Here is a 24,580-nt window from a genome sequence, read left to right as displayed (position 1 = left end):
GTTTACTGTGAGCTTTTTATGATGAGATTTTATTTTTCCTAGTGTATTCTTTATCTCCTTTTATATTTTCCTGTGTTGTCCCCTCCTCTCCTCTCAGTTACTTTTCTTCCTTTCCCCTGGCTGTATCGTTGTGACACAGAGAGGGAGAAGAGAGGATGGGTGTGTGTGTGTGTGTGTGTGTCAGGGGGGGTTGCTCAGTATAAAACCCTCAGTCTGAGAAAACGCCTCTGCAAACATACCGTCTCTCCTCTATATCTGCTTCTCTCGCTCTCTCTCTCTCACGCGCGTACACGCTGTCCTTCACTCCCATGCACATACTCGCTCACTTCATCCTCTCTTCCTCTTTGCCGCCTCTGCCATCCCTCATTCTCTTCATTACCTAGTGCAACTCTGTCCACCAGACAATGGGATCGACTTTTTGGGAGCGCGTGTGAGCGCGTTTGCATGCATGCGCGTGCGTGTGTGAGAGTGTGTATGTGTGTGAGTGAGATTGAGCGGATGTGGGATCTGTGTGAAAGCTCTTTCCAGCCTGCCCAACGGATCCAGTGAGCCAGCTTAGCAAACCAGGCGTGCACGGAGCTAGGAAAGCGTGTGAGAGCGTGTGCATGTGGGTCTCTTTCACCCTCACGTGCTCCTCTACACATTTGGGATCCTAGGGCTTGGCACCTTTCCCCTGGGACCCCCTGCACCCCTCTGTCTTTCTCTCTCTCTCTGCGGTCTCCTCTTCTCCAGCAGTCACCATTTCGGCTCCCGGCAGACCCACGCTGGCTGCCCAGCCACTCCCGCGCCTCAGCCTGGGCAGGAAGACCCTGGTAGCGGCCGCTGTAGGGGTCATGCTGGTGCTGGTGCTGGTGGTGCTCATCCCTGTGCTGGTCAGCTCCGTGAGCAATGACAACAGCCACTACGAGATGCTGGGCACCTGTCGAATGGTGTGCGACCCATACCAGAACAAGGGCACCACCACGGGCATCACCAGCACTGGCTCTTCTGTGCAGGCCGAGGCCGAGGCTCTGGCCGACCACAGCAACATGCCTCCACCCTCCACGCTCCTCCAGGGGCCACAGGGGAAGCCGGGCAGGCCAGGCAAACCCGGACCTCCGGGGCCACCAGGGGAGCCAGGGCCCCCGGGTCCGATGGGGCCCCCGGGGAACCGGGAGGACGGTGGCCGAAACGGGGTTCTGAGTCTTGACAAGGATGGAGCTATCAGCACGGTTACATACAACACGCACCCACGGGTGGCTTTCTACGCGGGACTGAAGAACCCTCACGAGGGCTATGAGATCCTCAAGTTCGACGATGTGGTCACCAACCTCGGCAACAACTATGATGGCACTTCGGGCAAGTTCATCTGCAGCGTGCCGGGCACATATTTCTTCATCTACCACGTCCTGATGAGGGGAGGTGACGGCACCAGCATGTGGGCTGACCTGTGCAAGAACGGACAGGTGAGTGCCAAATTCTTATAAGAGTTATTTATGACCTTTTTTCTTCTTCTTCTTCTTTTTTTTAAAAAAAGCTTAGCTTTCACATAATCATGACATATATATATCATGATCATGTGATAGCTAAGCTTTTCAACACCAAAAAATAAATAAAAATGGAAATAAAATATGAACTTATGTCAATAAGAGAAATATATATAGCCTATATGTATTTATATTCCTATTGACATAAGTTAATATTTTATTTCAATTGTATAGTTTTTTTCAGTGTTTTTTTTTATTCTGATCTTTTTCAAGTATTGTTTCTAAAATCGTGTTGCAAATCTATAAAGCGCATTTCTTCATCTCGTGTTAGAAGTACGTGCTGGTGGTTTGAGCTGGTATTCACAGAGCGGATCTAAAATTAATTTAGCTGTTAATAATGACCCCACAGAGGACAAAAAAGACTGTCGGTTGTCTCTCTCCTCTGTTTTTTTTTTTTTTTTTTTTTTGGTGAAACTGGTGGGAGACGCAGTAACATCTGCTGTGAGTTCCTCGTCCCCCAGAGCACGCGGGTGAAGTTCGCACAGCTGCGGCGCCACACACCCGGCGAGAAGACACGAGCTGAATGCGCTAAATGCGCGCTGACATTGTGCGCGTGTCCCCGTTAACAGAGGACAGAGATTCTATCTCTCTCTCTTTTGAGGAATTGTCTTAGCATGGGACACTTAAAAGTTTGCCACTCCAAACTTTTTAATGAAGTGTCCAGTGTGTTTAAAAAGCGCATAATTATAGCCTAGATATCTTTTTTCAACTTAGGAGAATATATTTTGTTCATTGATGTATAAATATTGCAAAAGTTACATTTGGTGTCATTAATTTTATAAAAGCTATTGTCTGTCATTACATATATTTAAGGGAAAAATTAATAGTAGGCTACTACTACTCGAATCAGTTTACACTAACCCATTAAATAAATTGCCAGTTATTTATTTGCAGTAGACCTAAATGTTTTACCGCGAATGTGGCTATTTTCCGCGCGAAGCTTATTTACGTAATGCTCATTAATTAGGGGGCGCGAACGAAAATGGCAAAATTTGATTAAAAAAAAAAAAAAAAAAGGCAGCGCGTGCCAAATCGTGCAACTTCATGAACGTATAATCACAGTGCCAAGCTACAGCAGCAAACACATCTTATTATCCCAGCATGTCTCAAGAAACGACCATTTAATGGTATTTTACTCTCTTTTTTCTATGTGTCCTTTGCTCTCTCTCTCTCTCTCTCTGTGTGTGTATGTGTGTATGCATGTCTTTCCCTCTGTTCATAGCTTTTGTTGTTTGCGCTATTTAATGATCAAATGTGGAGTTGTACACGATATACTTCACGTCACTTCACGTCACGTCAGAAAGTGCACAAATAGACACAAATACATAAGTGGAACGTGCGATGTTTAAGGATCTGAGATTTTTGTCGACACGGTTGTAATTCCTGATACAGTATTTATTAGAAAGCCGTTATATATTTATTCTGTTGGAGTAGTTTGGCACGCAAGACTAACTCTCAAGAGGGAGAAAAGCGCACGTGCAACGTCATCCAGAGAGTTCTGCCGCACGCGCAACGGGGGTGACAGATGGAATATAATTATACAGTAGACTTTAAAGTCTCTTCGGGCTCTAGTGAACAAGAATTCACATTTTCAAATAGTCCTACTGAAATATTACATCGTTTAGGAAGTGTACAAAGACAACACAAGGCCAGTTTTGACTTTTAAAATAAAACTATCCTGTAGCCCAGGCAGACAATTGACAGAATCTTTCATAAACATAGGCCTAATCACACTCATTTAAATGTAGGCTAATTTCAGGCACTGCAATGGTAATTATATATAGGCTATGTATATAGCTCTCATTTTAATAAATACCCTACAATTCGTTCTTGCCACATTTAAATAATTAAATATTTCATTTGTCAAAGCGAAGGTTTATCTGCTCTGATGTGTCCTTATATATTGTGCGATTTAGTGCTCATAAACTGTCTGGCACTATACTGCGTTATTGTGCGTGTTTTACATAAACCAATCAATTAATAAATGCATTTCAGACATATTTGAGTTACAATCTAAGTTCACAACGATCAGCCTACTGGATGATCACAGAATACAATTGAAATGTACATTTCAAGCTCTTTAATTTGCTCTTAATGTCTCATTTGCCTCGCTTCAACAGACAACGTGACCCATAAAGTATTTGTCAACATTGTCTTTTAACTGTTTAGCTAGAACTGCACTTGGAATTGAAAATGGGGTGAGGAGGAGACAGAGCATATCACCTGGAGGGCGCGTGCATGTGTTTTTAGTCTTTCTGTGGCCCGGTCCGGAGGTCAGCGCGCGCAGGACTCAGCGTTGCCGCAGCAACCGGGGCTTTCGCGAGATAGCCGATATTTCAGTTAAGATAAATACAATTACCGAGGGTTATCCGACTGCCGCCGCCGCCGCCACGAACATCCAGCAGCCGCTCTTAGGGCATAGTTCAACTCCTATAAAGAAATTGTCACAGAGGAAAGAATGCCAGACGTTTAAAACTGGCCCTGAGGGTAAGCAGAAAAATGAAGGATATAATAAAAGGAGGCTATAATATCTGTAATATCTGGAATTGACCGTTCGCAAAGACCCGCCCCCTTAGTTACTGTTGCTATGTCCGACAAGCCACGCCGCTCTCACTCTGTCTACACCATCTCATGCAGTGGAAAAATACATCGTGGAGCAGAGAGGAGACAACGCGCTGACAGACAGGACAGACCAGGTTACTTTTGATATGAAACAAAGTCTCAACTCTCAAAATTGGTCATTTTTTAAAGAAATGTAAACAATAAATACCGTTTTGTGGCTCTTTAATGTGTCTGACAGATCCTCAGTTAAAGATGCTCGTGAACCGTTCATCCCCTCCTTCTAAGTTAGTTAATTTATAGCATCAAATAAACATGAATGAACATAAGAAAGAATGTTGTTTTAACCGCGAAAAGACGTCAGCACACACCATTTTTCAAGTTAAAATCCTCCAACGTTAATCTACTAATTCTCCTCACTGCTTTGTCGGACAAAATTGGCGGATGGCGGATTATGATTGGTCAAATCGCCTGTCAATCTAATTCCCTATGAAGGGTCAATTGAAATATGTTTCTTTTTTGTTCCCATTCCCAACATGTCTTAAACTCTCTCTCCCTCCTCTGCTAATGTGTGTCTCACTACCCCTCCCTGTATATCTCTTTTTAAACCTTATAAATGCAATCATGTTCTTCTTCATTAGATCAAACTAGGCCGCTCACTGAGACAGAGTTCTTATAAGCGCTGCCTGTCTTTTATACTCTAGCTGCCATATTAAACTCGTCCAGTCCCTTGGTGCCATGATAATGTGGGCAGATCTCTTCCTCTTAATTAAGATGAACACTTGCTTCTGTCACAAACACATCCTTAATCTGATTACTTGTGCTTTAATCTGAACACAGACCTACCAGTCAACCACAGTGAAATGCATTCCTTGCAAGAAACCAAAAACAGCACTTGGGAAGATTGCAAGTTAGCAGACAAACTTTCTAGCAGAGACGTTTACAAAGGTCTCTATTATACTTCTCTGTTGTGCAGCTAAAAAGTTTGTCTGCTAACTTGCAGTCTTCCCAAGTGCTGTTTTAGGTTTCTTTGTTTTCACAGTGTCCTAACTAGATTGCCTAAGCAAAACCCATAAAAGAAGTACACTAATGGCAAAGGCAAGAACAGGCAAAAACTGCTGGGAGCACAGTACTGCATTAATGGAGTGTGTGAAGGAAGAGCATTGGGAGAGCATATGTTGTCGTAAAGCACCGTCTGTTGAACACAATGGGTCCTGATCTCTAGAGACCCTCCTCACAGACACTTTAGGCAGACATGGGAGACAAGCCTTCCTCCTGAGAGCAAGCTAATCTTTATAAAGTGGTTACCGCCTCACTAATTAAACCGCTATTCCGGATCAGAGCAATTGCAGCAGTGTGTGTGTGTGTGTGTGTGTGTGTGTGAATGGGCATACAGGACCTCAGGTGAGCTGCTGCTGAATTAGCTGTCTCACATCGTTCCCTAACAGTTTAAAAGAAACTTTCACTATTTAACTTTGTTGTATCCCTCTTACTCTGAATGTATGTGAATGCAGTGTAGTGTTTCTTAATGGCAGTGATGGAGTGCTAACAGACTTTCAGCTAGTCTGCTGTATCCCTGTGGACTTACTCTATTCTTCAAGCGGCCACTGACCATACCACCATGCAAACCCACACAGCTGGTGTGCAAGATGTGTACGTGAGTGTATGAGAAAGAAAAAAGCAAAAAATTCTGGTGAGATAGCTTTAATACACATGCTCGTACACAGAAGATGCATTTCTTTTCATCCATTTCCACTCCTCTTTCCAAGCTCCTTCTGTTTATTCCTTGCCATTAAATTTTTTTCTTAATTTGCCAAATATCCCCCCCCCAAAAATCACATTTCTGCCAGATGGACATGTACAAATGCCTGCGAGTTCCTTTTGAAACTCCACTGGCTTTGCAAGGAATTCCACTTCAAATGTGATAAAGGAGTAAAAAAAAGAAAAAAAAATGAAGGCGTTTGTAGTGTGCCAGAGTCTTTTTAATCGTAATTAAAAACTTTGAACCACATCCAGATTGTGCTGGCACCTGTCCTCATGTTCCTTCTGTTGATATTGTCATTAATCCACCCAAACCCATTCTGACTTCATTATAAGCAAATGCATCCAGGCACTCTTTGTGTTTCTCAAGAGGCTCCTTCGGGATAATCTTGCTGTCTCAGACCACACTCCAATGAACATACACACATCGATTCACGCATGCGCAGATGTGCGCATCTGAAGATTCACCTGTTTGGTTTAAAGCTGATTTATAAAGTACAATATGTTTAACAGTAAGCTACAGTAAAGGGATACTTCACCCTAAAAAATGTATTTCTCTCATAATTTACTCATTGTCACATATGACGTTTTCTTTTGCCTAGCACATAAGAAGATATTTTGAAGAACTGTTTTCACCCATACAGTATAATGAAAATTAGTGGGGTCCAAAACAACACTGGACCCCACTGACTTTAACTGTACAGACAAGACATTTTTTCAAAACATATTATTTTGTGTTCAACAGCAGAAAGGAAGTAATTCAGGTTTAGAAAGACATGAGGGTGAGTAAATCATGACGGCTAAATCATTTTCATTTTTGGATGAACCATCCCTGTAATCATGACATTCACTCAGTCCTTCTTTAAGAGGATTTATAAGATGATACAATATAAGTCTCAGGTGTCCCCAGAATGTGTGGATTTGAAGTTTCAGCTCAAAATACCCCACAGATCATTTACTATACCATGTCATAAATGCCTAATTTTGAGTGGAAGGAAAAGCATGTTGTTTTCGTGCATGTATCTTTAAAGGTGAACTATGCAGGATTTTTTACCTTAAAGGAGAACTCCGGTCAATTTTAACATTGAGCTCATTTTTTTGTACATTTGGAGTGCTGTCAGTACAGAGAACAACGACAAAAATCGGTGTTGCCTACACCGAGTTATCCTGTATTTACATCCTGTTTTCGGTCGAAGTCCACAGTAGTCGATTGTCGAGTTCACGCGCATAGGTTTAGTACCTATGATCACGCGCGTGAACTCGACAATCGATTACTGTGGACTTCGACCGAAAACAGGATGTAAATACAGGTATGTGCGCTGGCTGAATAAACATCATTTTTATTAATATCTTTCACATCTACTGCAGTCAGATTCACCCGCGTTCACTCCGAAGGAATCACGCACATGACCTGTGCACTTGTAATGACACATCAAGGACATTAAGAGCCTAAAAGCAGGGTTAAAACTTGCCCCATTGAAGTCAACAGGGTGCAAATTTTAAAAAGAGGATAACTCGGTGTAGGCAACACCGATTTTTGTCGTTGTTCTCTGTACTGACAGCACTCCAAATGTACAAAAAAATGAGCTCAATGTTAAAATTGACAGGAGTTCTCCTTTAAGGCGAGACACTACAGGTGAATAGGGTAAAATTTTTAACTATCAGATATCACCATGAAACTTTCCCAGTTGATTACCTACATTAAGATGAGAAAAAAATGTATTACAAGTTTTCTGTAATTTAATGTTTAAATATGCAAATTAGGCAATATCTAATTAAAAATGCACTAATTTGCATATATTTAACGAAATCTGAGTATTGGATAAAGCCAGGTTAAAAAGATTTTTTTCATTGTGTTCACATATTAGATGGGAAAAAAATTACAGAGGGATTTATGGATATCTACTTTTGTTATCCTGTAAATCAGAAAATACTGTCAATAGCCTTAAAAAAGGATTTTCGCCATGTTTTTGGGAATAAAATGTTATATAAATCAGGCTAGGAATAATATATTTACAAATCCCTCTGTAAATGTCTTCATAATATAACTAGGTACAAGACTGGAAAGTTTGGTGTATATCGGTGCTACTGAAGTGGAGATTTCGGACTTGGAGTATGAGAGAAAAGTCATTTTGAGAAAACGGGCTTTAAAGATTTATCATCAGCCAATGAGATTGCGCATTCAGCCCTTTTACTTTCACGATTGGTTGCTGATAAAAAGGAAATTACCATATCTGGATCCGACAGGATTGTACAGGAGAGAGAGAGCTTCCTAACGGTGCTTCTGATGACAGGCTGACGGCAGCGATTGCGGAGCAGCATGTTGATTAAGAACGTCAACTTTTGTTGAATTTATGAGAAATCTGCAGACGCAAACAGACAAAGTGTAATAAAATAAAGACCTAAATGTGTATTTCTGACTTTTTTTCACCACAAGTCTGAAAGAAGACATGTTATTGAAGACAAATCCCAAAATTTGCCAGTAAAAAAAACGATGTTTTTGCCTGCCGTGTCTCGCCTTAACTGAACAGCTTCGGAGTCATTGGAATGGTTATGACTTTTTTCGGGTTGAATGGTGGTCTTCTCGCACTCCCCTAGCGCCTTTGAGCAGAAAAACCACCCTTGCAACTTTGGGCCTGCAGGCCGCCGGCCTCAGCGTCAGGAAGTATCGCGTGATATCAGGTCTCGCGATGTAACGAACTGCTTTACGGCACCTCACACATACACTATCTAAACATTTATATGCTAGCCTTCTGTGTATCATACGTTCAGAGGACATGGCTCCATGTGTTCGCCGGCTTCTTTGAAAACAAATGCACATGACCAGAGGGAGAAGATGGGAGGGGGGCGAGTCGCCAACGAGTTTTGACGACAGTGTTGTCAAATATCTATTCCGAAGCTGTAGGGGGAGCTCTATAGAGAAACCCACAAGCAAAAAAAGCGAAATTGCCAAAACTGCATAGGGTTGCTTTAAATTCAAATGAGCTGCTGCTGCTCCCTGCCCCGCTTTCCAGAAGAGGGTGGAACCTGTACAGCTCATGCTTCAGAATAATCTGCCAAAAACAAATCTCTATCACGGTCACACTCACATTCTTTATCATGATGAAAGTTTATCATCTGCATGCGTTTTAAAGCCATATCAGTCTAAACTTCTGATATGGTTTTCTGAGCGCACACATCTGAAGCACTTGCACAGAAAACTGGATGTCAGACGGCACGCCCCGTGAGTATTAAACTAAGTTCTCTTTGCGCTTAAACTGTCAAATACACTCAACTTTATGTCAAACAAAGTTCACATACTGTGAACACAATCGTGTCTGTGAATCACTAGCGTAGCCAGAAAAGAGTATCTGGGTGTGCATAAGAAAAAACATATAAATCTGCATATTTATGATATTTTAACCTTTATAAAGAACATTTTCCCTAATCATTTTAAATATATGCTTCATCTTTCATTTGAAATTCTTAAATTTGATCAATAAATTAAATTAGAATAACAAGACACTGACTGTTTACCAATCAAATTAAATAATTTACACTGAAAAATTACAACTGCATTAAATAATGCTATGAGATTGTTTTACATATTTTTTTGAATATACAAATATGAAATATTGGAATGAATGAAACTTTTAAACGAAACTAAACAACCAGTAGGTGATGGCAAGCAACCGTCTTAATGAGTGAGTCTTTGAGCCATTTATTCAAACGATTCGTTCAAACGGTTTGTTCAAAACGCTGAATCATTCAGTAATGAAAACACGGTTATGTGTAATGAAATAGAACAAAAACAGTCAATATTGTGTCTAAAATGTAAGTGACTTAATATTAATTGCTTGTTTATTGAACTGTCATTGTGTCAATGTTGCTTAACTGTATCATATGTTATAAATATAACAACTTCACATACATTTTTACCGCTGTATGTTCACTGAGTTTCCATGAGATTTGTTTCCATTTCTTCTCATGAGACGCGAGCCTCACAGTCAGCGGCTGTCAGAGTTATGTATTTTTTTTTAACAATAATAATTTAAACATTAAATTACATTTAAAATGAACAAATATTGTAAGTAAACAACAATAGCCCAAGTTGAGATTTTAGAAGAGTTAGAAGATTGTAAAAAATATATTTTGCATCTATTTTTAGGTGTGAACCCGTGGCTATGCCTATTCTGTGAATGTAAACATCAAGTAAAGAAATCCCATTTGTATATTAAACCTGTGTATTAAAGGGGTGGTTGATGTCTAACTTTAGTTAGTATGTATTGTTGCTGTTTGAGCATAAACAACATTTGCAAAGTTACAACGCTCAAAGTTTAAAGCAAAGAGAGATATTTTCTTTTAAAGAAATTGCTTTTTAAGGACTACAACAAACGGCTGGTAGGGAATACACAAGCTTCCTCCCGGGTTAGTGACATCACAAACCCTAAAATTGACATAAACCCGCCCCCGGGAACACGCAACAAAGGCCATGAGAAGAGGAAGACTTGTAGTAGAGCACATTTGGGAGTCTGCTCAAGCTGTCGCATCCATCTTTTCACATTTATTGCAATACAGTACTTAACATAATAGCATGTCACTCTGTTGGCATCTTACAACAGTTCCCACACGAGAGATTTATAGATTATCATGACAGAATATGCTAATCAATTACCTTTTAGTTAACTCCACATCAACTCTGGGGACATCAGAGACTTATTTTACATCTTGTAAAAAGGGGCATTATACCACCCCTTTAAAGCAGCGTACTATACATTACCTACTGCTATATTGGCTGTTCAGATGAATCAAACAACTAAAGAAAAACAGAAAATCAACTTTAGTAGCTTTAATAAGAATACATTTCTTACTTGAATGCTGCTGTTAAATGCTCTGGCGAGTAGATAAACATGGCGGACTGTGTACTGCTCATTCAGGACGGGGTCTATGCTAATAGGACAGAGTCCGTCAGCAGTCGTGGGCGGGGCCTGTGCAATGTGATGTCACAAAAGCTAGAATCTGCAAATGGCTTGTTCTGAGACACTGCTTATGATTTATGGGGTAAAAAAAAGAGAAGTGGATATATTTTTACCTCTGAAGGGTGCTGACTGTGCCAACAAACATTTATGTTCAAACACCATGTAAAAGTGAATTTTGCTTAATAGGTCCCCTTTAAGATGTCTTTGGGCATGGTGTATGCTTAAAGGCAATTGTTTTTACATGCATAAAATGTGCTAATATAATTAATATGACTAGGAGAAATATGAATAATATATGTGTACAATATGTGTGTGGGGAAAAAAAGCACACTTCACCATCTGGAACAGCAAAAACGTGTTTTTAATTAGAGTTCAGTGTTCAGTTACTAGAGTCAAACAAATTACTCATGTTTAATTACACAGCGTACATAAATGCAAGTGTTGTTCATTGGTATTTGGATGAAGAGACACACAAGTAGCAGACTGCTAGAGGGAAAACGTCCCCCAAATCAATACTATTTTTGCAAGAAACAGGAAAAAATACATCCAGCACAGCTTGTGCTATAATTATTTTGGTGGAAGTAGCCTATACAACATTTTTCACTTGTCTTTTCGGTCAGAAACAAACTTATTATCCTCAAAATAATCCCCTAAAGAAAGTCTGCAGCATCTTTTAACAAGTCCAATAAGCAGTCCTCTTCAATAACAGCTTGCTAATTTGCTTTGGAGTTGTAGGGTGTACTTGCGTTTCAGTCAAACACATTCTTCTCGCTCTCCACTCTTCTAATCAGCTGTTGAGGCACTGGGGCGGGGCCTTTGCCCCTGATGTGATGTCTAATTGGACACTAAATTTGCCGCCCAGTGGAGCAGAACATTAAAACCAGTCTAATTGGGTGCTGTAGGGTTATTAGCACTGGATTTCCCGTGCTGCGAAGAAATGCCACACATGTCACATGTGTCGGGGTGAGACGGAGCAAACACTGATTCTGCGGAGGAATCCAGCATTTATTTATAGGCGAGAAACTATACTTTTAAAACACAGACCTTCTGCACCTCAGCTCTATCATTCAAATATCCAGCCCAGAGATACTTCAGCAGAACTGCTGTGAGCGTGTATGTTGAATATATGCACTAAAATAGCCGCGCCTTCCTATCTGAGTGACTGTGGCCTGGTCTGTGACTCAGGAGGAGACCCTCTACTTCTTTTAATGAGCAGAAATCAACACACTCTCACTCACATGCGGTCATACTGATACCCGAACCCCCTCTCGACTCATGTTTTCATGTGTTCAGCATACACACACACACACACACACACACACACACACACACACACACACACACACACACACACACACACACACACACTCTGCTGTCACTGGGAATAACAACTTGCCCCTTGGCAAAGTTCTTCAGTAAACATCTTGATGCTTCAATGATGCTTTCAATGACTCCACTCAATTCCACTCAGACGCTACAAACGTACGTCCACTGCGACTCCCTCGCTCAGCCCACTTACTTGATCGAATTAGTCAGCGCGTGTACGTGTGTGTTTAACACCTCGATCACCTTGGAAAATAAACAACAGCTACTGTAAGATTACAGCTATCCGCCCAGAGCCAAATGATGAATAGGGCAATTCATGAAAAATGTATCCTGCAGCAAAAACCATGCGTTTCTCCCTCGCTCCCTCTCCTCATCTTTCTCTCCCTTATCCTCAATCTCCCCCAAGACTAGAATTACTGCACTCTCCTCATTATGGCACTGGGAGGAGGTGAGACTACTTCATCACACGATAATGCGTTATAATGCAGCGAGATGTTTCATTAAGCAGCTGTACCGCTCAGAGGCTTCAGAGAGGGGCTTCGCGTAGAGGTCAGGCCACTGTGTGCATCTTCAGGGGGATCCGCCACTTGTGGTTTAGGGGAATATTTCTTGCTTTAAGTGTGAGGTATAGTGTAAATTGAGCTTGACTGACAGTTCTTTTAAACTGCATCTGTTTGTCTGTTATATCAGTAACAGTGGCTTTTTTTGTGGCTGTTACTTCAGTTTGTGATTGTGTGCATAAGTTCTAGACGGAAGAATAGGACCTAATGTAACAAACTTTTCAGAATTTTTTTTTTTATAACAACTGTTATAGTTGAGAAGATTCAGAGTGAAATAACCTAAGACATTTTTCAAACTTTTTGATGCCAAGCACGGCCAAATGTAATGTAATTATCATGGCTGGTAGGCCTATACAGTATAAAGGCAATAATTCATAAAATATAAAAACAGGTGTATATTTGCATGCATAATTCCCTGTTTATATTGTTAAAAGTAGTAATATTAATTGTTTGCAAAATTTGCTTTGTAATTGAAATTTAAAGGCCAAAATATCTTGTTTATATTAAGCTTACTATTTATCTTTTTCTTCTTGTATGCCAGGTCTAGATTCACCTATGCTGTACACCGCAGCCAAAATATCCATACGAAGATTACGAAGATCCATAATGGATTTGGTTATAAAAGACTGCACATGTTGTAAACTACCTGGCTGTTTTGGCAAAAACCTTTATTAGAATAGATTATACACAAATGACATTTCCAAGCAGTCTAAAAATCTCTGTGAATCATTTTTTTTTTTTTTTTTTGCGGGGGCTATTTTGTGAACTGGCTTCCTTGACTTCAGCTACTTGAACTGCGCATGAATCAGCCTGTTTAAATTTCTTTTAGATGCATAAGTGTGAGTAACTGATGGAAAGCTGCTCTGGCATTAGCTGATGGCTGTTGGCATCCTCTTCTTTAGCCAGCTGGCCCTCGTCTATCATGGCCATCAGCAGACGACATGATTATTTAAACTCCTTCTCAGTAATAACTTTATTAGAAGTACTTCTGAAGTTTCATCAAAACCTTTCCTTTTCACCGCTATTCATCGTTCATTCTCTGCGCAAACACCACGGCCCCTACTTCTCAAACAGTTTTAATCATTGTTTAAACATTATATCAATGTTATTTAAGTATTCCTGGAGATCGCTGACAAGACAAAGAGCAGCTGGGTAGATTAATCTCTCCGGGTGTCTCTGCGACAGATGGAAATGAAAGCGTGGCACCTTCACTTTTGTTCTCCACAACTTATCTTGTCCTTAATCAGGTTTGCTTTGCTAATAAACCCAAGTGAAAAAGGAACACACGTCCGTCTCTTATGTCCTCAGGATTTTCACACAACCAGCAAGCATCTGGCTCACTCTCGTCCACGAGGGGATTTTTCTCCGAGCACTGTGTGAAGAGCTCTGCTAAACCTCGATCAGGGATGCAGCTCACAGTCCACCTTTTAAGTATAATTAGAGGCAGGTGCATGCTTCAATTAAACTACACTACCGCTTTCCTTCTAAGAGCCTGTAATAGGGTAGAAGTCAACTGCGAATGAAAGTTAGCCACGTTAAAAATTCTGCATGGTCCCTTTTCTATATTATATACTGGTGTCAGTCACAGAAAAAAAGCAAGAAAGAGAGAAGGAAACAGGGGGACTTGTCCATCAGGATTAGTTTGCTTTCCATAGATGAAATGTTTCATATCGTTCAGAGACAGATCAGTCTCTGGCAGGGAGATGCTGCTGACATCTGTAAGAATATCCACTGGCTACTGCATGCGTTTCAGTCGCAGCACGCTTAATCCCTCCAGTGACTGTATTAAGAAATCGAGCCAGGAAATTTAAAGGATAAGGTGTAAGGTTTGGTTTATTAAGGTGCAGTTTTGGTACGTAAATTCCAAGGTGTACGTTTGATTTCAATAATACATTCACTGTAAAAAAAAAAAAAAAGGACAGAAATTGCTATACATTTTTAAGCACAATCACCTTGGCTGTGTAAGTCATTTTAACTTAAAATACATTAAACTGACTTGACGAGTTGAATTTCGTAAAAAAAAAAAGTGTAATGTAAAAACATTTGTGTCATCATGTCATTTTTACAGTGTTTTAACTATACAGATGTACTACGGTTTTACAGATGATTTAAAAAAAAAAAAAAAAAAGCCAAACAATAAACTGGGGTTTGATGACTATTTAAAATAAACTAAATCAGCTCTATATATGTTTTACAGAGAAAACATTTGATAAAAATAAAAAAGTTTTTATTTTATTACACGATCAGCATTTGATTTTTGAAGGGTCATGTCACACTGAAGAGTAATGGCTGCAAAAAAAATTCAGCTTTGCCATCACAGGATTAATTGTACATTTACCAATATTACATTTTACTGTATTTCTGAACAAATTTTTTTTTTGTCTTGGTGAGAATGAGAGTTTATAAAAATTAAAATAAAAAAATCTTATTTATTCCAAACATTTGAACATAGTGAACATTTGTAGTGTAGATATAATAATAGAAACATTGGCGATTATTTTGTGATTTCTTGACTTTGCTAGGTATCCTATACCATCCATCTATATAAACTGACAAAACAAATGATTTATGATTATGTCAGATTATCTACATGTTTAGACATTTAGCTCTTTGATCAGTCACATAAATCTTGCAATATCAACAGAGAGGTCATTCCCTGAAAGTCAAAAAGCCATTCCATAATGAAGTCTACGGCAGACGCATGGCATGTATGTGCTCTGAGCACACACCGACTGTTTTCTAAAACAGGGACAAACAGATGCGTGTCAGAGCAGGGCCGCCGGTTTCCGTCTGTTTGAAATGCTAAATGCAGGCTGTCTGTCCCCCATACCCAGCCCTAAAGCTCAGCAATGTCTTTGGACTTAAATTCTTTGACTTTGCCCAACTATACCACCTCCCTCCCTCATTTGTTCCCCATGGACCTGTTTTGCAGCTATTTCACTCCATGTTAAATGAATATTCTAGGATAAATATACTGTGCTATATGGCAGCATCTGTGGCATGCTATTGATTAGCACAGAATATCATTTCAATTCAAACTTCAGTTTAAAAAAAAACAAACACAACTGATAGTTATTCACTTATAAAGGAAGTCTGTTTAGGGCAATTGTGCAGCGGTTGCCCCATAGACTTCCATTGTAAGTGCATATACACGTTTTAGTTTGTTTTTACAACTAAGGTACGATTAACAATCATTTTCTGTGTTCATTGACAGAATCACACAAAAGCTTTCTAAAGAGCCCGGAACATTCATTTAAATCTCAGCGTTTATTGCAGTGACTGTCTTTGTTAATTATTTTGTTTAGGACTCGGCTAACACAGATTCTCCGAGGGCATCATAAAGGAAGGATTTACCGTGGACCTCTAAGAGGCAATTGATATATCCATCTTTCTATTTGATTTCTGTTTACGCAGAGTTTGAAATGCCTTGTGGTGTCTCACTGCTCAGGATATAATTTATAGTCATAGTGACCTTACCAATGAAATCAGTTTTATAGTATTGTCAATCAGAACACAGTTTCTGTCATTAAGTCTTTATAAGAGTTTTTTAAGCTTAGATTTCAACTGCAGTTCAATTGCTTTTTAATTACTCTGAAATGATGTCCCAACACAGCCAACAACGGAAGTCCGGCTTCCCAGAGGAAGCTAATATAAAAAAAAGATTAAAACGTGTTTCATCGAAATCCTCTCCAACAAATCCCACGCACTCCCTGGGCACTAAGAGCTAACCCTTTAATAAGGCCGCCATGCAGGCTGTGTGTGCTAAAGGCGGATTATTTGACATTAATATGCACCGGACGATCGTCACCATGGATTCAGAATAGCAGACTTTGTTTGCACATCGATATTAGACTCACCAGATTTAATCAAGAAGGTAAACAATGAATAGAAAAAGGATAGAGAATAAAAAGAGAGACAGGGCAACACAGAGTCATCTGGGTTGAGTGACGGGCAAGTCCTCTTGCATTTGACCTTATGCGACGACAAGACGCAATAGAAGCGCTGCAGTTGCTTTATTACACTGAATTTGCCATCCAAAGCAGACCTTACTTCTGAATTAAATACTGGCACAATATTTTCTGAACACTTCTCTTATGGCTTTATAAATATTAGTAGTTGTCACAAAAAAAAACCTATTCATAGCCACAGCATCATACACTAGTAATTATGTAAAACTGTCCATAACTCGTATAAGTGTAAGGCACAAACTTTGAATACAAATCAGTTCTTTTGTCTGCCACCCCGAAGCTGTGAATTACTTTGTTAATGGTATAGTTCTGTCAGTCTTTATATCAAGAATATTCAGAAGATGAGAGTGAGATGAACCCAGACTTGCATGAATATTCAGTCTGCCATTTTTCTCAATCCTTTTTCAATTCATGCGAGACCATGTGAGATAAAGGTTGAAATTTGCAGATTCATATTGACCATCAGCAGCATTCTCCCCACTCACAACCCTAACATAACCAACAGTGTAAAAAGAGTGAAAGACATTTTGCTTTGACCAACTGAGATGAATGAAAAGATGTTAATTAGAACAAAAGAAACTAAGAATTTTGTAATATCAGGGAAGTGTTGCTAATGTTTTGAAACATGTAGATGACGAATTATGCAGAAGAATAATTAATTTACCCTTTAAAAAGTAATCGATCAATATAGGTATTCAAAAGAAGATTTGTAAAATGAACACGATGGTTATAAGGTCAAATGCGCAGAAAATATTTGTAAAAAATGACTAGAAGTGAGGTGGGGCAGTGAAGATGGTGGACAGATGGCTACAGGGTCGGAGTCTGTCTGTCTCTCTCAATCCTTTCTCATTTACATCACCAGCCGTCTGTTCCTCTTACCTGAGCTACTGATCGTCTGCTCTCGACCTCTCAGACCTCAAGACATGGATGTAGATGGAAATAGAAAATAGAAAGAGGAGAAAAGGGGAAAGAGAGAATGAGAGCTGAAAGTCTTAAGAATATTAAGAAAACTAATTGGATGGAAGAAAAACCAGACATGCATGTGAAGAGATTTATAAAGGAGAACATAAGAGAGACTCAGGTAAATGAGAAAAAGGATTTTTTTGAGGAGAGAGGAAGTACGTTAACCAATATACAGTGTTCTTAGTATTTGGACAATTTAGCTAAAAAAAAAACTAACAAACAAATCAAGCTACATTTATTTCGAAGACATAGCACACGCAGACTGTTCAAGCTAAACATATTAGGAAAAATAAGGCTGTTACAACACTTTCTGGTTGTCAAAACAATGGAATATGTCTACAGTTTTTGTTTGATATTTTGTCATCTATTGAAATGACATTCATATAATTCAAGTGTGGCTTCAGTGTGCAAATATACTTTGGGGTTCTTGTAAATACAGATGTCCCAAAGACTTCGTCCAAGAATCCTGAAGCTTTCTGATGGCTGTCGAACTGCCATATCTCACTCTTTTCCATGGCCTTGTCACATTTCTCTCCATTCCTTCTTGCACTGCGCTCTGTCCATCATAATTAAAGAACACATTACAGTCTCTGGCTGACAAACCCACTGCCATTCAGCTCAAAATGAAAACTAATGAGAGGGCTCCACTGTGTTTGCTGATCCTACCGCATCCCTGAGGAGGGCTGGTCCACCTCTCCGGGTGATGGAAAGCTCCAGATCCTTCTCTCTCTTTGGCTCAGAAAGTGGACACTGAAAGAGGAGGGCGAATTTCGGCCAATGTCACTCAAGCCGGCAGCACTCTTATGCTGGCACATGTGTCAATGTGTCCGATCAATAAGGAACAATTCTGGCAAGAGCTGCCTCAGCACAAAATGAAAAACAGCAGAATCATTCGATCTGAAGAAATTGACAGCTCTTTTCAAGATAGGTTCATAATATTCTCTCTCCCTCTGTTTCTTTATTGCATTTTCTTTCACCATTTGCTTCGTCTCTAAAATCAAAAGCTGATATGGCCCTATTGAGATTTAAGTAGCTATCTCTGCTGAAATTCAGAAGACCTGATTTTGTTTCAATTTAATCATTCCACTTCAACCTTTTGCAATTCTCACAGTGCTGGCCTTGAGTAACTAAGTTTACATATTTTGTTGGCTACTTACCTAATAATTAAATAAGCATGAAATATTGATTGATTTTAAATTGTTTGAAGAGATTATTATCAGACTCCGAAGTTATCCATATTTAATAAACCGGGATATTTATTCCAGTGTAAGCACGGAGAACAGTTGTGTGTTTTCATATCTGCATTTCAGATTGCGCTTGAGTAAAGTGTATTTAGCAGCAGCTGGTAAACCAGCGCTGCACCACTACTCATTACACTTCAGCACTGCAAGCTCATGTGTCCCTCTACAGCCACCGTACTACGGCCCAAACATCCATATGGCCTTGACCTCAGGGAATCCCCTCTGCCAGAGTATTTACAGGGTGTTTGTGTGGATGAACGAAATTAGACAGCCACACACGCGCATGCATACCCGCAAACACCAGCCAACATTTCAATGGGACAGGTGGTGATATAATCAATCCAGCCATTTACTCAAGCAACACAAACATACTATCTCTGTTCCAAAACCTAGAGCTGCCTCGCTGCCGCACTGTCTACATAAGCAGCTGCCTCATATAGGCATAGGCAGCAACTCCACACACCACAAAACTAGCGCTACACACAGAAGATGCATTGCATGATTCAAGCAATTGATTAATAGTCTACTTGAATTGGGAAATACACAAATCTCACAAGCTCACATTTAATTGACAAATTTCGATTTATCAACAAAATCTGACCCATAACTGATGTTTCTCAAATAGAATGATAAAAAAAACAAAAACATATTTCAGTTCGGTAAAGCCAACGCACATGTGCAGTCCCAAGCGTACGTCTCAGGTCACTGACTGATTCGATAGAAACACAACTTCGAATTGCAGGTGCAGTGATTCATTGACTTTATCAATCCCCCACTGGCGCTTTTATATAGAAGGCGGGACTTATTCCATCAAATTGTTGCACTTTGTCCAAGTAATATGAGTGAACAATTTTAATATATTCATAATCTTTAGTTTGACATTAGAATGTTTCTAAGTTAAGTCAGTTTTTCTTTTTAATAAACTAAAAACTCTTTATCTATAATTCGCAATATTGATAGTAAAATAAGTTATCTCACCGAATTTGCATTTTTTAATGTATATTTTTCACTGCATTCTGGCATTGCCTTTTTCACAAAAGATAGATGCAGAGATATCTAAAAACGTGGCTGAAATTGGGTTAAAAAATATTCTGGCATTAATTTGTCTAGTGAAAGTCTACGGAGTCCATTGTTGTTCTGAATTCAAAAGACCTTCATTCTATGGGCAAAAACAGTTTGTCACAATGTCTGCTTTGTGTTTCACAAAATAAAGTAAGTCATGCAGGTTTAGAACAACATAGGGGATCAGGACAATTGTGGGTGGCCCTGTAAAATTTCCTTTTATACAAAAGGCAAAGCATTAGTTTGTTAGTATGTGTGAATGCATCAGACTGTTTTACATAGCAAAGTCATTTCTGACTCTTCCCCTTCCAGAACCCTGGTTCCCTCTATATTTCTTACTAGTATTGCCAAAGAGTGAAAGCCACATCGTGTGGGAGGGACACACTTACACACACCAACTCCGCCACACACACCACCGTACACTGGTGTTGATTATAATAGTGCACTGGGGTTTGCTCTAACACCTCTGCCTACGGAGTCTCTCCCTTGAGTCTGTAAAAATCCTTTCAAACAGAACTCTTAATTAGACGTAACAGAGGTCATCTAGAACCAGAACACAAGGACACACAAATACACACCCACACAAACACTTCCTTCCTTCCTTCTTTTTCTTTAATAAATAACATAGACATTAGCACTTATCTGAAACTTGGGAAAAAAAAGTCAGCCTGTCGCATTCAATGCTTTTAAAACGCGCTCACATTTTACAGCTTGTTGTGAGCGAGATCCAGACAGACAAGCTTTACGTATTCATGCCTTTACCATTTCGAAATTTAATTCACCAGACAGATTACAGAAATCCTCAGCAATTTCCCTAACGCTGTTGTGTGGTACTCGAACAAATCCACACATATTAAATCCATCAGTGTCTCAATCTTTTCCCGGCCCGCTCAGGTGAACGGTAACAGTTGTCATCAATTTGAAGCGAGTCTGAATGTGTGTCAACGATTACGTGTTTTTATGCATCCCTGAGTCTTATGTGCGCTTATGTGTTGGTGGATATCTGATACTTACTATTTAATGAGGGATATTTAACCTTTGCAGAGGTTGCAGATTTTAAGCGTGTCAGAAAACGAGATTGGCACTAAATTGTATTCATTACCTTGGTGTGAACCGTACAGCTGAACGGCTTGTGTGTTTTTTATTAATAGCAGGAGAAAGCTATCCATAATATCCCTATACATCACAATGGCAGTTGCTTGGCTGGCGCAGGACCTTCAATTTTTACTTGCCAAAAAGTTATTTAGTCAGAATAAACGGCTTATTTTTAAATGGCCTACGATGCCTTTTGGATCCAGCTGGTATATTTAAAGCATCTACCAACCATCACGGTCTAACTAACAGAACCATGCCAACCAGCTAAACCTTGACCGACAGTGTTCGACAGAGATTATTTTCTGTTACTGAACCTCCTTGTTTGTTTTCTCTCTCTCTCATGTAGGTGCGAGCCAGCGCGATCGCTCAGGATGCTGATCAGAACTATGACTACGCCTCGAACAGTGTGATTCTGCATCTGGACGCTGGCGATGAAGTCTACATCAAACTGGATGGTGGCAAAGCCCACGGAGGCAACAACAACAAATACAGCACCTTCTCTGGCTTCATTCTTTACGCCGACTGAATATATGAGTGGGAAAGAAAGAGATATAGTGAAAGGAAAAAGGAAGTGAAGGAAGGAGCATTCATCATCCCAGAGCTTTATTTTATCAGGATCTCTCCATTGCTTCAGCACACATTTCACAGAAAGAGACTCACTGGAATTAGGTTCAGTAGCTTTTCTTCGAATCACCTTATTGTTCGATAAAAGACAAGGAAATAAAGTGATAAACGTGACGTTTTTCTCTTTCGATGTTGAAAGGGCATCTTTGCTTTTCTTGTCATAAGACTCCAAGAGTGACTGGCAGAGATCTTTAACTTAATCATCATGTGCTTTTCCTCAGTAAAACTTTCTTTACCCATAGATATCTAATGTTAAAAATATCCCCTGGCACCCTGTTGAAAAAAGTATTTATATAATTGTAACGCTCATGTCTAATTCGATTTCTCCTTACCTCTATGTTGGACAAAGCACCCCCTGTTGGCTACTGTTGGTTACTGATTTCCATCTGCATTCTTTCCATGTGTGTTGTACTTCGTTGGGACTGCAGTAGCTGATGAGAATTGCGAATGAATGTTATTCCTTAAAAGCACTTGATACTCAATTTAAACAATTGATACTATGCTACCACCTCTTCCCATGACTCCTTTCCTCCCCTGTCAATTAGCACTCGACCCTAAACTCCCTCCTCTCAGCCACCTTCCGCCCCTCTGCGCTCCTGCGGAAACTGCAGATGACTTTCTCTTTCTTTTTAACATGAGTGACAGTAAATGATGACTTAAAGGATGCTTATATTTTAGTATTAGTTAACTTAAAGTAGAATGAATGGAGAGCCTGTGATTGACAAAAAACAAACAAAAAACAGATTGAACAGGGAAATACAGAGGTCAGAAGTGTTTGTTAAAAAAAGGTTTGATTTTCAAGAGGGGTGAGGGATGCATTTCTGGGGAGAGTTGAGGTGCGGTTGAGGGGTTTCACTTATCACTCAATCATTCCTGCTAACAAATTCAACAACGTTCAGTGAGAACATTTTCAATATTTTTATTTATTTTATCCAGATGGGACGAAGTAATGTGTGCAAATGAGGTTTGTTTGTAAGCGTGCATGTGGGTTTGTGAGTGTGAGTGGTGTGTGTGTGTGTGTGTGTGTGTGTGTGTATCAGTACCAACACCAGAGCATGAACTACATTTTGTCTTTGCCACATTATTGGTTTGAGAAATGTGCTATGCTTTAGCAGGTCAAAGATGTGATATAGAGACAATGAGATTGCATCAGACACGTTTAGCTAAGCCTCTACAGAGAAGATATAAAAGAAACAATAAAGCTGTAAATGAAATAAATCTATGCTATGTTTGTCAGTCCTACTCTATCTTTTGGAAATGTTGAATAAATTTAAATAACAAATGGGATATTTGAAGTCATTTGTGGTGTAATGTTTTTTTGTTTTGTTTTGTTTTTTTTCAATGCAAGAAAACAGTTTTTGGGAAATAGAATCCCATTTGCATAAATCTTCCAATTTATCTAATATTTCACATTATGGGCCATTTAATACATGCTCTAGTCATTTGAAATTACATCAGAATAAATAGGAAAGCAACAGAGATTCAGATTTATGCCTCTACTTCTTTTCCGTCCACAGATTCCTCCCTCCCATCCCTCTATTTTTATCTCGTACATGTCATCTGGCTTGACTCACAAGAGCACACGGGGGGAAAAAACAGCTGTAGACTTAACAAAAGCTTTTATTAAGTGTGCCTCATTGCTTGATTCACATTGTCACCTCTGTTGCATTTTCGGACACTCTCTTCCAGGACACACTCAAACAGCCAGTGCTGGTGTTTTGAGAAGTCACTCCCACTGAAACAGAGAGAGAGAGAGAAAGAGAGAGAGAAATGGTGGCAGGTATTTGCAAAATACATCAAATTAACTGAGATTCTGAGAGGGATTTAAATGAATACACTGTTCTGCTCATAAATTGACAGGATCTGCAAGATGTTTATCTTTTCTTTTTCTTTTTTATAAATAAATGAGGCATTATAGAAAATGGCAGTTTATTTTTTTATATTCCACAAGAGAACTGAATTGAAAGATATCACCTCGTACAAAATTTTACATGCATTAATTCTTGTTTTGTCCTGAGCAGTGAAAAATCCTCCAAATACTGCAAGGTTTTTGGTTTCTCAGAATGTTTTGTACATTAGAATTTAGTTTTGTTTTTACATTTTGGTTATATGATACTGAGATCCAAGACAACACAATATTGAGAAGGCTACAAAGAGGGATATGAAAATGAAAATTTGTGTACATTACAATTAATTTAATCTTACGAAATATTTAATATATATATATAATGTGTGTGTGTGTGTTTGTATATATATTAATAATTGTATACCATTTAATTTAATAAATTATTTAATTTTCTTTTTCCTTTTGTTTCTTTTTTTTATCTCTTAAATGTAAAAAAAGAAAACATATTACATTTTAAAAATTCTAAACATCAAATTCTGCAAGGGGTATGTACATATATAAGCACACCTGTACATCATTACATATTTTCATATGATGTGAACTGAGATCATAAACCACATAACATCCTATAAGGTTTGTTCCTGCAAATGTGTTTTTGTGTGTGTGTGTGTGTGTGTGTGTGTGATTTCTATACAACTGACATTGTTGTCTTGTTTCTCTCTCTCCATTTTCCCTGGTCTGGTCCTCTTGTGTGCTGAGAGTCTTTTCTCATTCTGAACTCTCTTTACTGAACATCAGCACAGATGCCTGACAATACCATGGGTCAGAATACGCTTTTATTTTCCATCCATTTCTCTCTCTTTAAACGAAATGGTGCTATTCACACACACACACCATGTACTTGGGCATCTCTAGGGAGCCACTGGAAAACAAGATAAAACAACAGCATCAGATATCCTGTGCTGCTCTCTTCCTTCATGAGCTCTAACCTTCCAGAGCTTCGACAACTCCAGACTATTGTCCTGGGATCTGTCCTGCTCCAAAATGCCATCAAAGAGCTTCTGAGTTTAGTCTGATCACAGAGCAGTTTA

General features: G+C 39.3%; 1 protein-coding gene across 1 annotated transcript; it reads left to right on the top strand.

Moving 5' to 3' along the window:
• The first annotated feature begins 229 nt into the window (after positions 1-229).
• Positions 230-23,122, top strand: c1ql1l2 (complement component 1, q subcomponent-like 1-like 2). The gene is made up of 2 exons (XM_084415238.1): positions 230-1,445; positions 21,366-23,122. Exons 1-2 carry the CDS (start codon positions 834-836, stop codon positions 21,543-21,545), a joined length of 792 nt encoding a protein of 263 aa, XP_084271364.1. The 5' UTR covers positions 230-833; the 3' UTR covers positions 21,546-23,122.
• The last annotated feature ends 1,458 nt before the right edge of the window (positions 23,123-24,580 follow it).

Source organism: Rutilus rutilus (genome assembly GCF_951802725.1).
Source record: "Rutilus rutilus genome assembly, chromosome: 1".
Lineage (NCBI taxonomy): Eukaryota > Metazoa > Chordata > Actinopteri > Cypriniformes > Leuciscidae > Rutilus > Rutilus rutilus.
The sequence above is the reverse complement of the archived record's forward strand: the minus strand, read 5'-3'. Positions and strand labels throughout refer to the sequence as shown.

Bases quoted from the DNA above. Each gene is read 5' to 3' on its own strand.
- c1ql1l2 (XM_084415238.1), top strand. From the start codon at position 834: ATGCTGGTGCTGGTGCTGGTGGTGCTCATCCCTGTGCTGGTCAGCTCC. The intron at 1,446-21,365 runs GTGAGTGCCAAA...TCTCTCATGTAG, and splicing joins ACCTGTGCAAGAACGGACAG to GTGCGAGCCAGCGCGATCGC.